We start from the raw sequence: 24,892 nt of genomic DNA on the forward strand, positions 1-24,892 counted from the left end.
GGCGCTGTTTGGGCCTGTCAATTTTCCTGTTTTATTATCATTCTCACTTGTAGCTTCTTTTATCCCCAGCATCTGCTGGCCTCCCCTATCTCTTCCCTGCCCTTCCCCATTATTATTATTATTATTATCATTTATTTATATGGCGCCACAAGTGTTCCGCAGCGCCTTACAAAGTACATAGAGAAAAAAGTAACCATTGACTTACAATACAATACAATACAATGCAGGACATGGATAAACATTGCTATATTAGTGATATTAATGCCCGCATAAGCAGCCAAGTGTTAGTTGCCCTAGTGGCTAGTAAGAGATAAATGAAATTCCAGTAGGGAGAAGCACAAGAGGGTAGAGTGCCCTGCTCGAAAGAGCTTACATTCTTTAAGGGAGGGGCAGACAAACAGGAGTGACACAGAATAGGGTGGGCGGGGAGAAAGGAAGATGTAGCAGCAAGTTAGGATGAGAGCTGGAAGACTTTAATGAAGTAGTGGTCTTAAGAGCTCGTTTGAAAGATGGTAGAGAGGTGCAGAGTCTGATAGGGAGAGGGAGGGAGTTCCAAAGGTGAGGAGCAGCACGGGCAAAGTCTTGGAGGCGGGAGTGGGAGGAAGTAATCAATTGGCATGAAAGGCGGCGTGTATTAAGTGAACGAAGAGGGCGGACAGAAGAGTGAAGGGAGATGAGATCAGATATGTAAATGGGAGAGGAATGGGTGAGGGCTTTGTAAGTGAGTGTGAGAGCCTTGAATTGGGTTCTGAAAGGGAATGGGAGCCAGTGGAGGGCTTGCAAAAGAGGGGAGGCAGATGTAGAGCGTTTGGAGAGGAAGATGAGCCGAGCAGCAGCATTGAGCACAGACTGGAGAGGAGAGAGATGGGATTTGGGGAGGCCAGCTAGGAGAAGGTTACAGTAGTCCATTCTGGACATGACCAGTGAATGTACAAGGGTTTTGGTAGCATCCTGGGTGAGAAAGGGTCTGATCTTGGAAATATTCTTGAGATGGAAACGACAGGACTGCGAGAGGTTCTGAATGTGTGGTTTGAAGGAGAGGGAAGAGTCCAGGATGACTCCAAGACAACGCACTTTGGGACTAGATGAGATAGTAATGCCATCTATTAATAAAAAATAGTGGGACATGATGTTATGTGGGAGGGTGGGAAGACTATCAGCTCAGTCTTAGACATATTAAGTTTGAGAAATCGCTGGGACATCCAGGAAGAGATAGCAGAGAGACAGTTAGAGATACAAGTCAGTAGAGAGGGGGAAAGATCAGGTGAGGAAAGGTAGATATGAGTATCATCAGCATAGAGATGATAATGGAGGTCAAAAGAGCTGATGAGTTTACCTAGAGAAGACATATAGAGAGAGAATAGGAGAGGTCCAAGAACAGAGCCTTGAGGAACACCTACTGTAAGAGGCTGTGGGGGGGAGGAGTCGCCATGAGAGGAAACAGAGAAGGAACGGTCAGAGAGGTAGGAGGACAGCCAGCAGAGAGCAGTGTCACATAGACCAAGGGAGTGAAGGATATGCAGCAGTAGAGGGTGCTCCACAGTGTCAAAAGCAGCAGAGAGATCAAGGAGAATGAGCAGGGAGTAGTAGCCCTTGGATTTGGCAGCAAGTAGGTCGTTGCTGACTTTAGTGAGACCATGGCCCTTTTTCAGGTGCACTATCTTATGTCCCTATTTCAAAAAAGGGGGGGGGGCAATGCTCTCTCTGGCACAGGGCACCAACAAATGTAGTTACGGCTTTGGGATGTGGGTTATTATAAGTCCCTTCCCGCCCCAGCGGCCACATTTCTGGTGCTGTAGCTGTTTTTATTCTGGTGTGTTACATGGTAGGGTAGCTCGGGCAGCCTTGCTGTGGCTACTGTATGGATAGGTTGGCCAGCTCATTAGGTACACCTGTCCTCCCTATGTAACTGACTGCTCAGTGAAAGCATCATGTATGCATACAACGTGATTTAAAGCAGGTATGGAGGTATTAGAGGACTGTGTCTAATCCAAAGGGAGAATGGCCAAGATAAATTATTATTGTGACTTTGGGGTTTGGTACTGGGCATCAGATACACTGCAGTGTTTTGAAAATAGCAATACTGCTGGGGGGATCGGTATGAAATACCGCTGGACCTATTTCGGTTCAAATCCCAACGTCAGAAGCCCGGTACCAGTGAAAATCCCGACCTCTCTAAAGGTAAGTACTAACTAACCTAACCCCCCCTAACCCTAACCCTCCTTTAGGGGTGCCTAACGCTAAGCCCCTCCCTAGTACCTAACCCTAACCTCCCTCTAAGTACCTAAACCTATCCCCCTCTTCCCCGCAGCCTAAACCTAGGCGTCGGGATATCCCGACGCCTGTTATTAGACCCCTGCCGGGATTAGACAGACGGGAAGCCGGCGGTCGGCATTTTGACCTTCGGATTCCTGACTGCATCCCCTGCTGGGTCACCGGTGTATGAGGTATGTGCTATCGCCCAAATAACACCAGCCAATACTGTCTGTGGCTTAGATGAATTGTGCAGATTAATATCACAACTTGCTGTACCTTATCATGCATAGGATATGGTAGCAGACTGTCCACCAAAGAAGATACAGTTTCTAGGGGCAGGATGGTAAAGGGAGCAGGATGGGACATTTTGTCCTTAAGTAAATCTTTGGGGCACCTCTCTCCTCAGCAACCAGACCACAGAGTCACTGCAGCTACAATAACCAGTTTCTATGGTCACAAAACTGGTGAGTGTCTTCCCTGAAATTGCATTTGCACCCCCCGCATTGCAGGGTGACTTGTCCAGCTGCTAATTTGCTCCCTGTAGCTGCTTGTCTGCAATCACTCTCCAGACTACTGAGCTCTGGGACGAATCTACAGCCTGCATCTATCTACAGTATCTGAATGTAGTTTATATGGGGAACATAAACATGCAGTAACTTATATGGAGGAGCTACACGTTACTGTACATATGTATTTCATTATGATGAACCAGAGGCTGTTTTATAGCTACTAGTAGCCCTATTATGAATGTACCTTGTTATTATATAGGCGCAGATCTATACGCATTGCTGTTTTGTGATGTATTTATTTTTATGTAAAATCACATTGAAAACTTAATTAATATTTAATTTTCATATTATTTGTTTTTAATGTTTATATTGTGGTTTTAAATGTGTCTTTTTTTTTTTACATATTGTGTAAAATCCACGTTGATCTCAGTTTACTCAGACTGTTACACTGTAACAAAGTGTAATGCAATATAAACAATTTTGATGTATGAACTGATTGATATCTGATACAGAGATTCATTGGACTCCGCAGTCTTCCTGTAACAGATTGACAGGAGGTTTGCATTACTATTCTGTGCTGTTGGGGACCTTATTACTCTATCTGACTCTAAAGCTGCCTACACACTATATAACGGTGTAAACCAGCGATGTAATAATACATTACATCGCCATACATGCTACACGATCCAGTGATGTATCGTTACAAGCTGCATGTAACAACACCACGTCAGCCGTGTAATCGTCACCCATTTGTGCAGCACAGCAGATGGGACGATTCAATGAATGACAACAGTGAACATCGGATTGGGCATACACACTTTACAATGTGTACAATATATCATTACCATCCACGTCGGGACGGTGTATCAGACGATAGATCGTATAGTGTGTACCCAGCTTTAGATATGTACTGTATATTTCCACCACTGCGGTGATAAGTATTTATGTTATTGTCACTTCTTGTGAGGATAAAAAAAAAAATCACAGTGTTCTTTAGCAATACTGGCCTGGAGCTGTAATAGCTTCCTTGCTTGTATTAATTAAGAAAAAAAGTGTGTGTGTTAAATATATTAATACATATAGTGTATATATATATATATATATATATATTTATATATTAATTATAATGTGAGTGCACATATGATATATAATGTTTTCTTTTTTTCCTAATGTACATATTCTAAGAAGCCCTTTTAAATGTTAATTTCTAGTTCTAGTAACGCCACCCTGAGGTGGACACACCAGCATAAGATGGTTTAACCAAAACGGGAAAATAGCAGTACAGGTACTTGATAAATAGACTCTGCCGTGCAGAGCTATGGGGGGGATCCTTTGCTGGCAACGTTTAACGTTAGTCGGGTTATCGCTGGCATTACCTCCATGAAGTGTAATAATGAGCCCCATCGTTGGTGAAAGCAGTTGTTTTTGTTGGCAATAAGACTCTTCATAATATATAGCCCTGTCAATTTATGCCTTAGCGCTAGCCACCATTACCCTTAATAAATCATGTCACCACCCCTATTCCCTGCCCACACGAGCAGACAGGTCACTCACTCCCAGAAGTTCAGCTCCTTCATCTCATTTTGATGATATAATAAAGAGAGTCCACATGGAGCAACTAGAGGTGACGACTCTATCATCTTATTACGATAATCCCATGGATTAAACATGAGGAAACGGACACAGAATTTGAACACATCCAAAAACACAAAATTGATATGTGAAGAACCATATCTGCGTGCAGGGCCGTAACTAGGCCATGGCACAGGGCACCGCAGGGCAGGGGGCGCTGTTTGGGCCTGTCAATTGTCCTTTTTATTATCATCCTTACTTGTAGTTTCCTCTTCTTTTATCCCCAGCATCTCCTGGCCTCCACTATCTCTTCCCTGGCCCTTCCCCATGAGGCCATGGCCCTTTTTCAGGTGCATTATCTTATGTCCCTATTTAAAAAATGGGAGGGAGGGGCGCCAATGCTCTCTCTGGCACAGGGCACCAAAAAGTCTAGTTACGGCTCTGTCTGCGTGAATTACATAACCATGTCCTACCTCCTATGTAGTATGCCAAATGTTCCCAGTGGCAAAATTGTCCAGTTGCATTGGGCACATTCCTGTTTAACCTTAGAGTCATTTAATATAAATATATGGCAGTTTTCCTAATTCTACAACTAGGAAATGTTACAGGACAATCCAAAGTCAACCCAGGGAGCCGCCTGTTTATTTTCTGTATGGTGGGAAGTTAAATACAACAGCAAGCCTGAGATTTCAGCTGACAGAGCAGCAACATTTTTACAACCATCTTGTCACGTTGACAACAGCCGAAGGATTTAGCAGCTAGAAACTGATAAATGAGCGTGTGAACACCTGCCCTTTGTCAGGCGGGGGAACACTGACAGACCCTGTGCTGCCAAATATGACTCAATTATCAGATGGCCACCCATTAACCAACTCCAATGTTGTGTTATGACTACACTGACTCTAATGAAGGTAACAAACACACATTCAGAGCAACACTCATAGCAGCGAAGGAAAATCGCAGACTGGACAGAAGTAAACTGGAGACGTCTGTCTCCCATTACCATCATATCCAGACTTCAGAAAAATAGAAGTCCAATTTTTACAGCCAAAACCTGTAAAATGCTGGCCATGTGCAACCCAAACTGGGGAACATTTAGGAAAATGTACCCCTGCAAATAAAAAAGGCACTTGCAACATTTTTGGGATAGTATTCTTTGTGGAGCAACCCCTCCCCCTGACATTGCTAGGCCCCTCTCTCCTCCGGTTCCTTCAGTAGCATTCACATTTTGAGACCAGTTTACAAAATGAGAGCTATTAGGGGTATATTTACTAAAGTGACAGTTTTTAGATGTGGAGATGTTGCATATAGCTACCAATCAGATTTAGCTATTATTTTATAGAAGGTGTCAAGTAGAATCTGATTGGTTGCTATGGGCAACATCTCCATTTCTAAAGATTCTTACTCAGGGTTGCTGATATTCTGGCTGACCCTTCCGGGAGGGAGCAGTCAGATCAGCATTGCAGGGGGGCATGACCGGACAGGTTTGTGGGTGGAGCGGGGGCGCATTTTGCCCCTGCCCCCGCTACACAATGCCGGGATTACCCCCGCTGTGGGGGTTTCTTTTAAAACCGCAGGGGAGGGGGGCTTGCCTGCCTTTCCGGGGGGCCAGCAGCGGCACCCGATTTTCCTGGGGCTCCCGGCAAATTCGGGAGGGTAGGCAAGTATGCTCTCACTTTATTAAATATACCCCTTGGAGGGCCTGATTCACTATTGCAATCGCAGCTGCGGTTACGCACGCAGACCTACTGCGAAAATATGCTTATGAATGCTATCGCAATGCTGTCGCAAGCCCAGCATAGAGACACCCACTGCCGCCCACTACTGCTATCTCACATCCGTAATACATTGCAGTCATGTGTACACATCTGTAACATCGGCCCCTCAGGAATAATTACAGCAGGTCTAACCTTACTCAGAAATTGCTGACTTCACTGTACGCAGCGAGTACTTTAGCTGTGTATGCCGTCGCAGTGAATAATTTATGTACGCCAATGCAATGGCGTTCAAACGGCCAGGAATGGTTTATGTTTCGCCCACCCTCAAATGCTCTCACTGCCTGTCAATCACTCTGCGATGGTTCTCCATGGCCTGCGTGATCACAGTGCGATCGCAGTGATGCCCACACGCACTCGATGCATACGCAGTCTGCAATAATCGGCCCATCTGCGTACGCTTTAGCAGTTGCGATCCATGCTGAATCAGGCCCAGAGGCTGACGGGTTGTTATTGGTTACAGGGACTTTTGTCAGCACGATTACCTGTGCACCAGTTTCCAATGTCGGACACAGCTGAGCGATTATATTCTGCTACACATCCATCTGAGTCGCACTGCGCACACAGTCGCCGTTGTGATTGAGATGTCTTAGAAATGTCTTCAATATATATTGGGTGTTCTTGGACGGTGACAGCTAGGTGACTAAGTGGATGCAGGGAGATGGTCCTTCTTATGGGTGAGTTGTGGGTATGTCGCTGTAGTGAACTAAGGGCCTGATTCAGAGCCGCTCGTAAGCGGCCGTTCGCTCGTTCGGAGCGATGTTTTCACATCTGCGCATGCGTACGGTTTTTAATACGCATGCGCGAACCAGTCAGTGCGGCCTGAAATAGTTTGTTCGCTATATAGCGAGTGCCTGCTATTTTCAGTGACAGAATGAGGCGTTTGTGGGTGGTAACAGGGGAAGGTGCTTGAAAACGGGGAGTGGAGATTAGAACGCAGGCGTGCTTAAAGGTCAAAACGGGCGTTTTATGGGTGTGCATAATTAAAACAGCAGCGTCATTGACCACGTCACCTGGTTGTTTTATAGTCAAAACTGCTCGCAATATAGTGGTAGACAAAACCAGCCACAAGAATAGCGAGCAGTTCATACGCTGTTCGATGTACTCGATTAATCTATTAAATAGCGGACATGACGTATGATGCGAGCGGCCAGGGGGCGTTTTTTACAAAATAGCGGCCGCAGGTTTTATTCGCTCGTTCAGACATGGAGGCGTCAACAGACCGCAAAGAGCGAACGGTTCATTTGAATAGCCACCCCCTGTTCCTGAACGAACGTCCGCAAATTGCGAACGGCTCTGAATTAGGCCCTAAGAGTCATAATCATTTACACTGGAGGCCAAACTCTGACAGATAATCTGCACCTAGCTGGTAAAGTTTTAGATGGTGCTAACGATGGTTGCGGCTTAAGACAAACCAAGTGGTTTTTGAGCATCTAAAGATGCTAAAAGTGGGCGTCCCAGTCCTTGCACATTCATATGCACACGTGTAGACCAGGGTAGGGCTTGTAGCGGTATTTACATCACTGAATCAGGCAAATAGACAGTGGAGTGACAGGAACCAGCCATTAACCAATGCATTTCTCATGTTTATAGCTTTTGTGACACTAGCCTTACTCTAAATTCCATTGCACCCGACGCCCACAGCTGTTTCCTTATAATGTGGATGCTTATATGTACAGGATGAAGATAGAATCAAAGTGTTGTTGGCCTTTTAGTGAATTTGGAGAGAACATCTCCTGACTGGATACAATTACTGTGATGGAAATAGCTGTTTTTTTTGTTTTTCACATGTTTTGTATTTTGATCTGGTGACATCATTCCAGTCACAAGGCCGAAACAAAGGGGGTCATTAAGACCCGCTCGCGAGCGGCAGTACGCTCGCAAGTGGGTCGATGTTCCCCACTGCGCATGCACACGACGGAGGGAGCTCCGTCGTGCGCATGCGCGAGACCCGGGAAGCGACGGGCTTTCCATCGCTTCGGGTCTCGCACCAAAGGGGGCGTGCTGTCGATGTTGATTGACAGCACGCTCCCTTTGGTGGGCGTGCCGGGTAGCGTGCCTGCCAGACGGAGGCGTTCCCCTGGGAACGCCTACCGTCTGAAGCCGGCCCCACTGACATCACTAGTGATGTCAGTGGGAGTGATTTTGGCTCTGATAGAGCCAAAATCACTCCAGGGCTTGTGGCAGAGAGACCCTACCGCAGGGTCTCCGTCGCAAGTCCGATGGTCGCGATGGTCAAGACCATCGCGACCATCTTTTTGGCTGCTCGCATATGCTGTGGGTGGTCACCCACAGCTATACGAGCGGCCAGGAGGCTGCTCCATTTTCATGGAGGAGGGCCCTGATTCAGAGCGAGCGCTCTGGTCAGAGCGTTCAGCTCTGAATCAGGCCCAAAATGTCTCCAAGGGATCATGTCTAAATATTGAACATTGAAGTTTTTTTGCAGAAGGCATTAGTGAAATGGCTTTACTGGCAGCCATTTGACCTCTTTACTCTTACACCCATAGTCATAGAACAAAAGCTACAAGTATGTGGTCTCTCATGGACAGGGTCCTCTTTCCTCCTGTTCTCCCCTTAGCACTGTCCATGGAACCTGTACGCCTTGTCCCTATTTACGTAAAAGCTCAAAAAGGTTTGTTCTTCATCACTGCGTATTGCAGCAATTTGGAATGCCTGGTGGGCGCAATGTATCAATGCTCAGACACCGGGACACAGGTCCTGAAAAGAGCCCATCCCAGCAAAGTCTAAGAAGGAAAGTGAGATATTCCAAACTGTAGTTTTTGTGGGTCTGATTCTGAGTGAGATGCAGCGGGGATGCCGGACGCAATGGAGCGATGTATCAGCGCATGTGTCTGAGTCGCAGAGCATGCGTCCCGATTTTGTTTGAGTCCCAGAACAAATGTAGACACAGCGGTAGTAGAAATGTAAGGGACGTACTTGGACGGCGACAAGGGTGGCTAAAAACACACGTGGTGATGCTGCATCTTATGGGAGTGTCGTGGGCATGTCCAGAGACGCACAGCCACTGACATAGGCGTCCGTACTCAGATAGAGAAACTGCCAAAGGACTGGTGCAAGTTTCTATGGTGATGCCCCAGACGGTAATGCAGCGTCTATAGATGTCGCGAGTGGGCGTCTCATTACGGCATGGAAGGACTTTGTAGCACCATTAGCATAGCTCTGACTTGGCATCGGGCCCTGTATGTTCCCCCTTATCTTGTATCCTGGCTCATCGATTTGCCTCCGCTCCCGGCTATTTGCCACCATTTACCCTACAAGTTACCCTACCCTCACCCCTTCCTCATCCTACATAGTCTGACATTTTATATGTTGTTCCTAGATAGGTAAATTGACACCTTATTGTGCGTCTGATATGTCACGTTACATTGTGATAGTGCTTGTAGGGTGCGGCGGCCATTTTAAGATGCATTAAAAATGAAAGCTAATAACAAAGTATTCAGAAACATGATGATCTATGTTAGTAGTTGGCGGTCAGTGATTACAGGCTGGTGGAGACACTTTCTATAAGACATGAGCAGTTACATGCCTTTCCCTGAGCGAGCAGATCACTCTGCAGTTATGACTAACAAGTGCTCACATACCATGAGGTAATTCTTATATGTCACATGTGAACCAAACCCTGCCTATTACTATATGGATTTTCAGCCTCATATATCTATATCTATGTATAATTTATTTGCACAATTTATGATACTGGGATGCAATAGACATAACTGTACATTGTATTGATCTTTGTGTGTGTTTTTATTTCTCTCCAGGCGGGAATGGTGCTAAAGTGCGGATACTTCTGGCTTGGATTATTGCTGGTCCCTGCCGCATGCCTGATTCGGGACGTAGTGTGGAGAGCGTAAGTCACATTACTTTGGGCATCTTATTCTTTTTAACATGCAATGATTACCTGTACTTATGGAGACTGCCATACTGGTGGCTAAGTGATAATTTAGCGCCTCGCTTCATTAGGCGCTAGTGACTGCACCGTGACACAAACGTTGTATCTCTGTGATTTCACTCATTTCTAGGCCATTCACATGCTCATTGACAAAATGGCTGTCTCAGAGAATTGATAGGTTGGGCTCTCTGAAATATTGGTTCAGCTCACTAATGCTTTATGTACTGCTCACATGCGACTGGTAAAAGGCTAATTCCAACTGGAGCTAAGCTTTTATTTTTGGATGAAATTAGGTATATTTCCTGATCCTGGTGCTTCTCCCAATGCCGCTAGCGGTCTCAAATAGGATATATTCTCCCCGCTATGACGTTTTTTAATCTAATAGTGAGATAGTCATAGTCCCTCTTCTATGAGATTTCTTTTTCTATGATATATCTTCAGCCAACAGTATAATTGGCTAATGCAAGGCCTGATTCAGAAATGGTCGCTAATGCTACCATTCTTGCAATAGTGGTTTCGGGCACTTCTTAAAGTGCTCCTAGAGACATAGTGGAACTCACCCCCCCCCCATCCTCGGCGCTACCTTAATAAAGGGACAGCGCGTACCGCAAAAAGGGGCATGGTCTTTGAGGGAAAGGGACATTGTCACACAATAGTATCCCCAATTCAAATTATGCCACACAGTAGCACAATCTTTTTCACATTACACCACACATAGTGACCTTGATTCACGTTACACCACATAGTAGTGTCCCTTATTCATGTTGTGACACATAGTAGTGCCCCTTTTACACAATGCCCACATTAGTGCCCCTTATACACAATGCCCACAGTAGTAGTGTCTTTAATACACATAATGCCCACAGTAGTAGTGCCTCTTGTGCAGTGCCCACAGCAGTAGAGTCCCTTATGCAATGCCAACTGTAGTGGTGCCCCTTATGCAATGCTCCCAGTAGTGGTGCCCCTTATGCAGTGCCCCCACTAGTGGTGCCCCTTATTCATTGCCCACAGTGGTAGTGCATCTTATGCAGAGCCCACAGTAGTGGTGCCCCCAGGAGTGGTGCCCCTTATGCCATGCCCCCAGTGGTAACGCCCCCATTAGTAGTGCCCGCTGTAGTAATGCCCCCCGTAGTAGAGCCCCCATTAGTAATGCCCCGTGTAGTAGTGCCCCCAGCAGTAATGCCCACTGTAGAAGTGCCCCTGTAGTAATGACCCCTAGTGCCCCCAGTATTAGTGTCCCCAGTAGTGATTCCCCCTAGTGCCCTCAGTAGTAATGCCCCCTAGTGTCCCCAGTAGTAGTGCCCCTTACACAAAAAACCCCCAGTAACAATACTTACCTTAAGCCCCACTCCTGTGTCTGCTGCCGTCCGTCTGGCCGTCTGCTCCTCAGAACTATGGGAGAGACATCACGGCTGCTGCTGAATGGAAGGAGCTCGGCAACTTCCTGTGGCGCCTGGCTGAAACCAGTTCCATCTCCAAATAGAACTGACGGAAACAGTTCTGCCCCGTTCTGGCCCACTTTAACCCCTGGTTTCGGGAATATGCTAATTATGATCTTAGTCTTCCCTTTGTGCTCCTTGGTGTGATAGAGTGTAAGAGTGGCGAGACGCCCACTTTTAGGCTGTGTGGTCTGTGCATTTGCAATGGAGTTTGTAAAGAACTCAACATCGGTGGAACATTGGTCGCACCATCGACATTTGCAGCAGCCTAGGGTCTGCCCTAGCTACTCTCCTCAAATAAAACATGACCTCTTAAGCATCGTATTTGCACGCCCATGACACTCCCATAACACGTCCATGAAACAGCCTCTTTTTTGTGATCACTTTAGGTCACCTCCCAGTCTTCACCCTGCAAACCCCTTTTCAAGTGTTAGCGATTCCCTACGCAATTGCGAACGGCATAGTATTCTTGGGGTAGTGCGTGCACAGTATGAGATTTCTGGACTTTTCGCAACTGCACACTAGCAAAACATTCCTCAACTGCGGGACCATCGGAATGGCGTCCTTCTCTGAATCAACCTCACGGCTCTGTCCGCTGTTTTTTGCTTAACTCCTTTTGGCTACCAGACTTCAGGGCAGGGCAGGAAATAGAGATCTATTTGTAAATAATATTAATAGCTTATAGGATCAGGCATCTTTACCCCTCCTTGCCCTAGAGTACCATCATGGTGAGAGTTGCAGGGCCTGTTCCTCTGCCCCTTGGTGAAAATATTACAGATGTTTCACCCTTGTCAACAAAATCTTACAAAGTTTATTTTTCAATACTTAAAATAGGAATAATTAAATAAAAATCGTCAATGAGGTTACTCCAGAGTGGAAGGAAGTTTATCAGCATGTACTAACACACTATTGACTCTGCTGGGATTAGACGTACAATAAGCTGACAACACACCTATATATGCATACCTTAGGTAATATTGGGCAGCTGGTCTGATAACACGCCACATGTGGGTCCTCAAACAACTGTGGTGCCTGATAATAAATTCAAATCTATCATCATCAAGCATGTCGGTATATTAATAGGTGGCCAAACTCAGTGCGGATAAAATGTGACTGGGCACACAGACCAATAGCGGTCATCATTTTCAGGTTGTATAGGGGCCACACACTTAGGTAACGAACCAAGGGCTAAATATTATACACACTATTGTACCATTTCTGGCCAGCCTCAGATAGGTCTCTTTTTATGAGGTAAATTCAGTTGGCTGTGGGACTTACTGCAGGCTCTTAGCTCCCGGAGCTTATTCAGTTACTACCCCCGGTAAGTCAGGGGGGTGCACTTATTACAGATATATGTTTGTATCTCAGGAGGGTGGTAACAGAAATCGGTGTTAAGTGCACCCTTGGGGCAAGTTGCGGGCTTCCTAGACGTGGTAATTGCATAGCTCAGGGCACTTAACTCGGAATCTATGCCTTACCGCTCGTTAGCAGCTAGGCTTACCGTGAGATATTATTGAAGAGTGAGTAACCTGCGGCATCGCACAGGACCCTGGGGGCGGCACCATCGCTGCCTCAAAGCACCTGCATGTGGCTTGCAGGGTGGCTAGAAGGGCACCCTGAAGTCAGTTGCACTACTGCAGAGCCGCCTGGCACCCTGCAGTCTCTAGACGCTCCGGGCAGTGCTCTACTTCTCAGCCAGCAGGCCCGCCCCCTAGGTGTGACCTCATGACATCACAGGTTTAAGGGGTCGGGCTGGCACTGCTGCCCTGTTACAGCACTGGTACGGAACTGCTGGAATCAGAACTGGTGAGGGAAAACCATGGAAGTGACAGGGAAATGGACAAAAGACAGCACAAAAAAAATCTGTTGTGTGGTATGTTATGGGAGTGTCATGGGCGTGTCAGTGAAAGCTGCTGCATTTTCATACGCAGTGCCACCGCCACAGCGACCGTGTTCAAACGGAGACACTACATCTGTCATGGTGGATTGTCTGGAACCACCGGCATTGTTGCAGCATGCATGGACACTGAAAGTGGGCACGTCAAGGCTTGCACATTACGGTGCACACTAGTACACAAGGGGAAGCCTTGCATATTATCGCCACCTCCGCTCCACAAGAAGACGCAGCCTCTGTGACGACTATGTGCACCTCTGAATTAGACCCTTAGCCACATGTATTTGCCTTTTACGATGACCACATCACCAGTGGTTGTCCCAATGCATGCAAAAAATAGATTTTCTTTTGCAGGATGACATTATTTAAATGAAATAAAGGGGTGGACAAACCACATTTAGTGGAGAGTTCTCAGCTTTATTGGAAGGCGCACTTCCAGTGGGACACATTTTGCACATTCCAGTTAGACATTTGTGGCATTTTCAGGAGCTTTTCAAGCAGCTTCTTTAAACATGGAAAATGTCCCCACATAATAAAGGTGGTGCTGATGTCCCCTGACTCTCAGGGGTAAATTTACTAAAGTGAGAGTTTTTAGAAGTGGTGATGTTACCCATAGCAACCAATCAGATTCTAGCTGTTATCTTCTCTAGAATGTGCTAGTTAAATGTAAAGTAGAATCTGACTGGCTGCTATGGGCAAGATCTCCACTTCTAAAAACTCTCACTTTAGTAAGTACACCTCTCAATTTAAATTTCTTAATTTAAAGCCTACTGTATATGAAAATCTTTTGGAGAAAACGTAAATTCTGAAATGAATGAAGAGTGGTGGTCCTGAAGCTGTAGTTAGTATATTTGTTGGGCTCTTACTGTTGCGTATTTTGAGGTGGATGCATAATTTACAAGACTGCCCTAGAAATGTGCTTGGTGGACATATAGGAACACTATAAAACAGCAGTATGGGTTACATTTTGTGCACTTTGTAAGGCATCGTATTATTCCAATAAAACAGGAGTGGAACACTACATCACCGGGCTCCGTAGAAAAACTTGGACCATTTTATGATGCAGTTCGTCTTACCGCAGCTTCTTCTGAGCAGGTGCGGGGGATGTATATGTGCAGTGAAGCTCCATTCGGGATTCACATCCTTCGAGAAAACAATAGGTGCAAGCAGTGGTGGAACCACCATTGTTGTCGGTTGAGGGATGGCTACTGGCCCCATCCTTTTCTCCCCTGCTACAGTTATATTACCCTCTCTGCATCGAATGATACTATATTAATGGTGTCACATGCTGGATCACCATGGCTTCCTTGGTGGTCCGGTGCAGCAAGGGGCCCTCCTGTTGTGGTCTGCTGGCAGGGTCTCTTCTTTGGCAGCACCGCAATCATACATGGGGTGTATGTGGACCACCATCTTGGGACCAGTCACACCAGCTTCTCCTCCTTAAAGACTCCAGTCATGTGACTATTCAGGACCAATTAAAGGGTCCCTTAGCCTTGGACCCCTATTTAAACCCCTTAATTCTTCCTAGCATAGTCTCCTGGCTCCAGGTGCTCTTAATGGTCCTGATTCCAGCTATTTCCCTATCTGAAGCTTCAGTCATCCTCATGGTGTCTCATGCCTCACTGATCTTGTCTGTATACTTGCAGTCCCTTTTACTGCCTGATATCCTTGTGGTGATCCAGTTCCACCTCCAGACTTTTTAGTGCTTCTGTGTCAGTTTCAGTCGCTGTGCCTCCTATTTGGTGCCTCACATCTAAGTGTTCCAATCAGCTTCTGAGTGTTTTCTATCCATCTTGTCCCTTATCAGTCTAACCCTGTGCTACCATAGAGGGCTGTGACCTGCTGGCTCCCAGCAGTGGAGTCCATCCCTTCTTGGGGCAGATCTTGGTGAAAACTGGAGAGCCAACTAGATTGGCTTCGGTCAGATGTGTGAATGTAGAATGAGAAAATAAGTCAAGTTTTCTATGTGGACTGTGTAGAGGGGAAGTAATTAGTAGCATAGTTTATGGAGGTTACGTGGGTTTTTCAGGAATTTGATACGCTTGCCTGAAGAGGAGAGTTTTCCGGGAAGGTTTGGAGGCTAGAAGAAAATCTTGTTGTGTGTGGGAGGGCGTTCCACAGAGTAGGTGCAGCCTGAAAAAAGTCCTAGAACTGTGAATTGGAGTAAGTGATGATCATGGATGTTTGTCATTTAATATTGTTGCTATTTTACATTTCATTGTCAAAACCACTGCTTAGTAATTTAGCTTCTGGATTTGAAAGCACTTGCTGAGCCTACAGTCAATGCATTTATTCATTTACCTGAATTCAGCATTGTGTGAATAGATTGCTCCTAGGCACAGCCAGGAGAGCAGAAAACTCCTCCGCTTATTAAGCTGTGCAGAGGCGAGCAGGGAGTGGAAGGACGCATCTGTGCATACAAATATTTGCCTGCACGACAGTCTGATCACTGAACAACAAGCCGTGTGCTGCTTACTATTGCCCTGCCATACAAGTAAATTGTGTGCAAGCGGTGATATTCTATAGGCGGATTATTTCACAGAACAAACTCCATATAAAGGAAACTTTATTTTAAAATTTGTTAGATTTCAAAGCTAAATCTTACCGGTGTATGATACTCTTGTGAGTTCTTTAGAAAACCCATAGCTCCACTTATAGGTCCATTTACAGGAGCAGACAACGCAGAATTGCAAGTTGTTTCTTCTTTTATGACCATCCAATAGAGTAACAAAGTATAATTTGAGGCCTGGAACCTGGTACCTAGGGGGTAAATTTACTAAAGTGAGAGTTTTTAGAAGTGGAGATGTTGCCCATAGCAACCAATCAGATTCTAGCTATTATGCTCTTGAAGGTGCTAGATAGATGTTAAGTAGAATCTGACTGGTTGCTATGGGCAACATCTCCACTTCTGAAAACTCTCACTTTAGTAAATATACCCCCTAGAGTAGGGGGATGGGACTTCAGGCAGTGGGGCCCACCGGGGATTTCCCCTGTAACCCTGTGGGCCAGTCAAACTCTAAATATGATTAATAGGTCTATATTACAGCAATGCAAAATATTAGCAATATCCTCTTAAGATAATAAACAAAAGTATTATTAATAAAATGTATATTAAATCAGGGCCCTGAATGCCAGCAGCATGTCAATCATGATGTGGCCTTCGGGACACTGCGAGCAACATCGCAGCCCCAGATCGGCACATGCACAGTGCAGCTTCTGTCACGATTACACTTACATTGCATGCACAGAACAGAATGTGGATATTTTGCACTTATTCTGAATTGTATGCCTATATGTGACCGCCCCTAGCTATTCACCGATAATACCGGTCTTCATTATATTGGTGCACGTGCACCAATCCTGTGCCTGCCTACACTCAACTCTGCATAGTCCGCAATTCCGTCTACATGTCCTCGACACGCCCACACTAAATTAAGCCCATGTGCCCTATTGCTGGCCAGTCTCGCCAATTCAGATGCAACTAAGAGACGTACAACTGGGAATCACCCCTAGATGCCTACGATCAAATCGGGAGCATCTGCAAAACGGACTAACTGGCTGATTCTGAGTTGGGCGGATCTCTGCTCACAGATGCCAACCGTGAGTTTTGATATACAGAAGCGAATTTACGTATCTTTGCGCCTGTCCAATTTGGATGAAACTTTGCCAGATCTGTCTTTCCGTGAAATAGTGTGTTTCAGTGCGTGAACTGCGATCACGCATAACCAACCGCCCTGATTGGTGACATGGGGGTGTATGTAAAGCTCTGTGTGATTCATGTGTACGAGAAGAGAAGCCTGCTACTGATGGATCTCTTGCATCTAGCATGGGGCTGGTGCACCTGGCGATAGTAATGATGCTGGTTCCGCGTAAAATCAATGGGCGGCATGCGTTTTCGCTTGCCCATGCACAAACCTTTCCATAAGTTGAACAGATATTCACATTAGGTAGTAAATCAGGCATTTGCGGCTACCGGCAACTGTAGCCACTTTGCGTGAAGTGTGGCCCTTTGGTGTGTGAAGCGTGTAATCCTGCATCAGCCCCAGGTGTGCACTAACACATGAGAAATTAGTTACGTAGCATTCTAACATTTTAAACGCAGTGTTAAACTTTTAGAACACAATGGGGGAAAAAACTAGGCTATAAATACAAATTCATACTTTTTTTAAAGTGCTTTCCAAGCTTTAGTTAGCTGCTGCAATCTGCATTAACTGCGGATAACTGTGCAAAAGCTCTAAATATTTATGCATCTGCAAGAAATATAACATGAGCGGAAAATGTAATAGATTTTGGAACTTAGATCTAAATCAAAGATGAATTCAGCCAATGAATGTCCTACAGTTAAGCCATATAAATGTGACATGTCATAGCTTAGTCTAGTGCTGTCAAAATAATTCCCTTTTAAGCAAGGTTTCCATAACACTTCCCAACTAATTAATGCAACAATCTTACCCAACCCATTAGACGACAATGCCCATTGTGATGAATTTCCACAATATCTCCTCAGCCTTGGCTAGTGTCCCCCACAAATCACCAGTTGTTCACAGTGGGATTAGTGGGTTGTCAGGGTAACAATAACACAGATCATCCAGGATAACCCTGAACACTCACTTCTGCTACTACAGCAGGAGCGTTAGCGGCTGTGGGCCGCAAGAAGACAAATTAGAATAAACATCCAGCATAGTGGGGGGTACACGCTGGCTCCTATCTACTTAGTACATTAGTTTAGGCTGGGGATGTAGGACAATTTTACTGACATGATTTATAAACCATCGAGGAGTCTAAAACCTGGGATTATACATCCAGAACATCTATAAGGGACCAGAAAGAAGTGTTTGTTCCCTGCTCGCATTATGGGAGAGATGATTAACTGGGTGTTTGGGATATTTTAAATTTGACAGCTTGAAAATGATTTACAGCTGTAGCCTAAAGAGGTTAGTTAGTCAGATGCTTATCTTACTCACAGCCTATTTTTTATGTGGGCTGAATTCTCAGTTTTTCTGTTGTTACAAAGTGCTAAAGTGCAACATTAGGAATTTTTGGTGTGATTTACTCATCTATGTTTCTCACGCCATTGTGGGCCACGCACGAGATGACCTATAGAATTGTAAGAGTCACCTCATTTAGCGCAGTTGCTCTTGGAGTGGCACATTTGAAGAACCCTGGTGGACCTCGGTCATTTTGTGCATTGATAGTCCATAGCGGTTTTGGCTGGTTACGGCCTAACTTGGACCATTTGATAAAGTCTATTTTTCCTATGCACACTGATCTCCCTGTTTGTAACCTATCGAAGGTGACTGCAAACAACCTGCAGCTCCATTTAACTATGTTACAGGCAAGTCTGGTGTTGACTTTTCAATGTGTACACCTGAGAAACTTTATGAGCGTGCGCCTCCATATCCCTATTAGATCACCAGCAAATTAACAATATGTCATGAGACCTTTTCCTGATTGTACCAGATTGCTCTGTTCCGCTCTATTTCAATTGTTGTTATCATTTTATTATATAGCGCACCATATTATGTAGCACTTTATGTTTAATCATTTACATCAGTTCCTGTCCAGTGAAGCTTACAGTTTAAATTCTCTATAATACAAACACTAGGATTAATTTAATCAACAGGCAATTAACTTATACCGCTCTACTCTGGGAGGAAACTCTGATCGCGATTGTCCATTTTACACTTTTTGCATTGCTGCACAAATTGGTATTTCCCGTTGGAAATGGTGTATCCAGTAGTTGGATTTGCTACTAAATCTAAGACTGGGTATACAATACAGCAATATCAGCACGATATGACATTTCCAGAAAAATTTAAACAACATATCATGCGGATCGCACAGTGGCCCTGATTCAGAGCCGGACCTCTGAAAGAGCGCTCGCTCTGAATCTGGGCATTTTTGGTGTTTTTTTGTGCGGCTTCCTGGCCGCTCGCATAGCTGTGGGTGACCACCCACAGCTATAGCGAGCGGCCAGGATGATGGTCGCGATGGTCAAGACCACGCAACTATCGGGCTTGCGACGAGACCCTTGTGGTAGGGTCTCGTGGCCGCAAGCCCCAGAGAGCTTCTGGCACTAATAGAGCCGGAAGCTCTCCCACTTACATCACTGGTGATGTCAGTGGGGCCGCGCACAAACGGCAGGCATTCGCTTGGGAACGCCTCCGTTTATGAAGCCACCCCCCGGCCATGCCTACCAAACGGGGTGAGCTGTCAATCACCATCAACAACTCGCCCCCTTTGGTGCGAGACCCGGAGCGACGGAGCACCCGTCGCTAGCCAAGTCTCGCGCATGCGCACGACGGAGCCGGCTCCGTCGTGCGCATGCCCAAGGGGCAAACATCGACCCGGTTGCAAGCGCTCAGCGCTTGCGACCGGGTCTGAATCAGGCCCAGTGTGTACACCCAATTGTGCGACATCTTCTGTTCTGGCGTGCTGTACAGTCAATCAGAAGATATCTTGTACTACCCCATACTTCTGTATGCAGCCAATGAACGATATAATGTATAACGTTAAGTGTGTACAGGCGACCGCAATGTCGTTCCGTCGGTCGCCCCGTCGGCCAGAAAACACATCGTTCTGATGTGTACCTGACCTAAATCCGTCCCAGTAATTCTACAGAAATTACATTATTATTTGCATTTATTTCTAAACATTTTTTATATACATAAACTTTTGTGTGACTCCAAACCTACCATTGTTATAATAAAATATTTTATGAGTGATTCTTTATAACATTTGGTTCCCTGGTTCTAATATTTATGAATGTAGTAAACTGGGGCACAAACTTGGACTCTGGACATTTCGAGAACGTATCTTTGTTCTAATTTTGCACATAAATGACATGAATGAGACTCCCTGGAGTTCAATACCTACATCAAGTTAATTCTTGAGTGTCTCATCTCCTAATAGAGTAATTTTCTCATTTATAAGGCTTTGGTTTTAACTATATAATAAGCGAGAAATTGTGTGTTTGTCCTTTATGCACGGCCAGAGTTTTGTACCTAGCTCCACCAAATTTGGCATGGTGGTGTAGTTTGACCAGGATTAGATTTTTGCCTAGGTTTGAACTTCGTCAGGGCCACACACCGTCACACAATCCCATAAAACACTCTTAAATTACACAGGTTCTGGGGCTGAGGGGCTGCTTCATACACACACTGTCACACTCTGTCAAGCTCATGAGTAACTCAGCACTCGATAAATTCCACTCTATACATTTAGACTGTGGCAGACAGCATAATAAATCCACAATCTTTGATCCTGGCAAAGCTTAGCATACGGAGATTACAAACCGCAGGGAGATTGATTGCAGCTACACAGTGCCACTGCGGACGGGTCCCCTTCTGTCCGGGACTCCAGTTCCGTCATTCCACCCCTGATGGCAGCCTGCTAGGTCTTCAATGTTGGTCTGCAGAGTGATTTCAGGGGGTGATTCAGCTGCGGACGCAGTGACAGAGATCACATAGATTCTTGATTATCATGAATCTGCGCATGCGCCTGACCCTTACTGCGCATGTGCAGTACGGGTCTGCGATCCCATACGCAGTCCGACAGCAGACGGTCAGTGATTGACAGTCTACTGCTCTTTCTGGACAGGAGAGCAGGTGGCAATGGCCTCTGTTTCCCAAAATGGAGGCATGTCACCGCTATTGGTGGGGGGAATGGCCTCCGGCTTGCGGGACCCAATGACGGGCAAAAGAGTTGCAGATAATCCGGCGCTGCGTCCTTGTACGCAGCTTAGATCAGTAATGCATGCAGGAGGCGTAACGCATCTTGCTGCATTTCCATATTACAGCTATCAGAGTTGCTAACATGTTAGCAGCTGCGATAGCATATTCGTCCGCAGCTGAATCACTCCCTCTGCTCTGCAGTGATTTCTGAAACTCAAGTGATTTTAGAAGCTATACTCGACAGCCGCGCCGGGCGTGGGTGAAGGGGCGTGGCCTAATCGAGGGAGCGTGGCCATGCACACTTAGGAAAAAAACAAAACATTTTTGTGGCGCTGCACACTGAGAAGGGGGACGCTGCGAGCCCCTCAGCCTGGTGCATAGCCATCGGGGGGAGCAAACAGTGTAATAGCTTCCCCCCCACAGGCATAGGAGACTGCTGCTTAGCAGCTGCGAGCAGTCTCCCAGTGCAGCCCAGCACACAGCAGCATGTGCTGGGCTGCTGTGATGGAAGAAAGAGGGCGGGCAGCAAGCCTGGGTCCAGGCAAATAGTACTCGCTCCCCCCCCTCTCGGAGCCCCTGGCTATACTGATTTCTGTACTGTAAGTCAGTCTGTTCCTGATATACCCCATTCCAAATGGTATGAGAATACGCCTGCCTGCACTGTCATTTACTCCTCATTTGCATAATTATCCAGGTTATAGACGAGGACAATGTAAAGAAATTAAGGCTGCAGGTGTACTTCAGGGTCCAGTCGTCAACCCGGGCAATGCTGGGTATCCCAGCTAGTAAGGAATAACTATTATTTCATAGATGTCCCCTTAGTTGTGGTAGCACATTGGAATAATTGTTTATTACATAGAATAAGAATTAATTTCTTCAGGTTGAAGGGATTGGTGGGAGAAAAAATTGTGAACGGTCAACAACCTCTTTGTCACAGCCAGACAAGACATACAGTCTATTTACTAAAACCCCTGAGAATAGAAGGTTTTGTATTGCCTCTCTTTGCATCAATAAAATCTTTAGCGCTATTTATCTGAAAAAATCACAGGGCAGCTGGGAGATGCTCAGCTCCTCGGCGACACACACTAGCTGGTAGTGGTAACAATGCTGCTATCCCTGCCACGTTAGTGTAAAAGAGTGCATGAGTGAGCCAGATTATCGGCTTCTGCATGTGCACTGGGACTGGAAGTTTGAGTCTGGCATTCAGTTCCAGAATCAATTAAAAAGTCCTGTTTTTGCAGGATTTGGGGCTTCAAACCTCTGACAGATTCCCCTTATGCTGGTAAGATACAACAATTGGACTAAACCCTGTCTCATATTTCACAAATTTGCAGATTTACAGCAATGTACTTAACGATCATCCATAAAAGAACTTACTACAATGGTGACTCAAGGCTTGCATTACTGACGTCAGAAAATAATTTAATGTCTTTTGTGCACCTCATAATGGGTTAAGTCCCCTAAATGTGGGTCTTTTCCTTGCCACTTGCAGTAATTATGGGTTTTCTACAGCAGGGGTTTTCAACTACAGCCCTCAAGTACCCCATTTTTCAGGATATATGTATGTGAACAGTGAACACACGTGGGATAATTAAATCGATTAAATCACTTGTGCAGGATTAAATAAATCCAGAAAACATGACCTGTTCAGTGTACTTGAGGATTGGAGTTGAGAACCTCTGCTCTACAGCAGTCAGGGTGATCCTCTGTGGAATTATGCACTAAATATAAAAGACTGAAATCCTCACCAACGGCCAAAAGCATCAAGAATACGCTTGGATAGCTATGTTTCCATGATTGACCACATAAAACACAAGTCAGGCTATGTGACTTGACAACCATAATCCATGAAAAGACTATTTGTAGAAGAAAAGTTTTGACTGGTTGCACAATCTCTGTTCCGATCAGAAAGTGGACTATGGAAACCTATTATACAGTACCTGGGTTTTTCCTTACAGCTTCCTGCAGGCAGAATTACTGTGATCCCATCCAAATGTGACCATGCCTTAACACCCCTGAGGCTGACCTGGCTTACAGGAAAACCTTGAAAGAAATACCCTATGTACAGCTTTCAAAACCACCTACCACTTGCCAAGCACGCACATTGCAGACCTGATCACCCATTCCAAACTGGTGGTACCGTACACAGGGCAAACGTACAACTCAAATCCACAGGATTTAAAGGAAAAATGTTCTCTTTTGACACACACAGTGCCACTGTCTTTGCTATCTCATGTCGCCATTTTTCTGAAGACATCATTGGAAAAGTGACACCACTGATAGCCAGGTATAAGGGGGCTCACTGCACACAGACACCATCATATGTTGTTCTATGTGGGATCTTTGGATGTCTTGACAAAAGTCTATATTTAACTGGAAACAATGACATATGGAGCTGGGTTGGGTACGCGAACCCGGTGCTGATAATGCCGCCGATCAGAATACTGGCAACAGAACCCCGATAGTGGAAATTCCGCTACATGCAGGTAAATATTCTAACCCTTCCCCTAACTCTAACCTTCCCCTCCCACAGCCTAACCCTTATCCTCCCCTCCCGCAGCCTAAACCTAACCCTAAGACTTCCCCTAACCTCAATACTCACTGTCGGGATCGCAGCCGCCGGGATTCTGACTGCTGTCGGAATTGTGGCGCTGAGATTCTGTTGCTGACTACATCCCATATAATTAGCACACCAGTAGATGATTTGTACATAGATGGATGGATGGATCTACATCACAAAGCTTACCCGGAAAGACTAATAGATCTGAACAAGTATAGTTTATAGAGAAGTATTAGAACATGAGTACATGCACTGAAGGGAGGGAGCTTCAGGGGAAATTTGAGGAAAAATTACCACACAGAAAGGGTAAGTGGAATAACCTCCCATCAGAGGTGTCAGAGGCTAATACAGTAGAGCCATTTAAACATGCTTGGGATAGGCATAAGGATGTCCTTACAAAGAACTGTGGATCACATAGGGTTAAGGTTACCATAAGGTTATAAAAGGGGCAGACTAGATGGGCCAAGTTGTTTTTATCTGCCGGTCACATTCTATGTTTCTACGACTCCCTAGTTCCAATGTACAGTGCATCCGGAAGTATTCACAGCGCTTCACTTTTTCCACATTTTGTTATGTTACAGCAGTGGTTCTTAACCTGGGTTCGATCGAACCCCAGGGGTTCGGTGAGTCAGTCTCAGGGGTTCGGGGGAGGTGTGTGTCCATTGCGTTCGCCAGGGTTGCCAGGTGCATTATACTTTTGGCATTCACACAATACTTTTATGGCATTTTTGTTTTGTTCTTTGAACACAGTGATTTTATGTGCAACTGATGCATGGTTCATTTTGTGCACTAATAACATATATAGCTCTATGTTTTGAATTTGAAAAAAAAAACCATTTTATTTATCCAACTATGAAGGGTTCGGTGAATGCACGTATGAAACTTGCGGGGCTCAGTATCTCCAACAAGGTTAAGAACCACTGTGTCACAGCCTTATTCCAAAATGGAATAAATTATTTTTTGTCCTCAAAATTCTACACACAATACCCAATAATGACAACGTGTAAAAAAGTTTTTTTGAGATTTTTGCAAATTTTAATTAAAAAATAAAAATAAATAAGAAATCACATGTACTTAAGTATTCACAGCCTTTGCTCAATACTTTGTTGATGCACCTTTGGCAGCAATTACAGCCTCAAGTTTTTTTGACTATGATGCCACAAGCTTGGCACACCTACTTTTGGGCAGTTTCGCCCATTCCTCTTTGCAGCACCTCTCAAGCTCCATCAGGTCGGACGGGAAGCGTCGGTGCACAGCCATTTTCAGATCTCTCCAGATATGTTCAATCGGATTCAAGTCTGGGC

The 24,892-nt window shown here is 45.4% G+C and overlaps 1 protein-coding gene and 1 long non-coding RNA gene across 3 annotated transcripts in view; one reads left to right on the plus strand and one right to left on the minus strand.

Moving 5' to 3' along the window:
- Window positions 1-24,892, plus strand: part of ATP8A2 (ATPase phospholipid transporting 8A2) — a 758,530-nt gene that overhangs the window by 679,980 nt on the left and 53,658 nt on the right. For both annotated transcript variants that reach the window (XM_088460283.1, XM_088460284.1), the window contains one exon: window positions 9,892-9,980. In XM_088460283.1, coding sequence (XP_088316409.1) covers window positions 9,892-9,980 — 89 coding nt within the window. The remainder of the gene's footprint in view (window positions 1-9,891; window positions 9,981-24,892) is intronic.
- The window catches only part of LOC148537894 (uncharacterized), a 76,146-nt gene that overhangs the window by 1,487 nt on the left and 49,767 nt on the right, over window positions 1-24,892 (minus strand). The window lies entirely within an intron of this gene.

The sequence above is a fragment of the Taudactylus pleione genome, unplaced genomic scaffold (genome assembly GCF_031769625.1).
Source record: "Taudactylus pleione unplaced genomic scaffold, aTauple2 ptg000043l, whole genome shotgun sequence".
Lineage (NCBI taxonomy): Eukaryota > Metazoa > Chordata > Amphibia > Anura > Myobatrachidae > Taudactylus > Taudactylus pleione.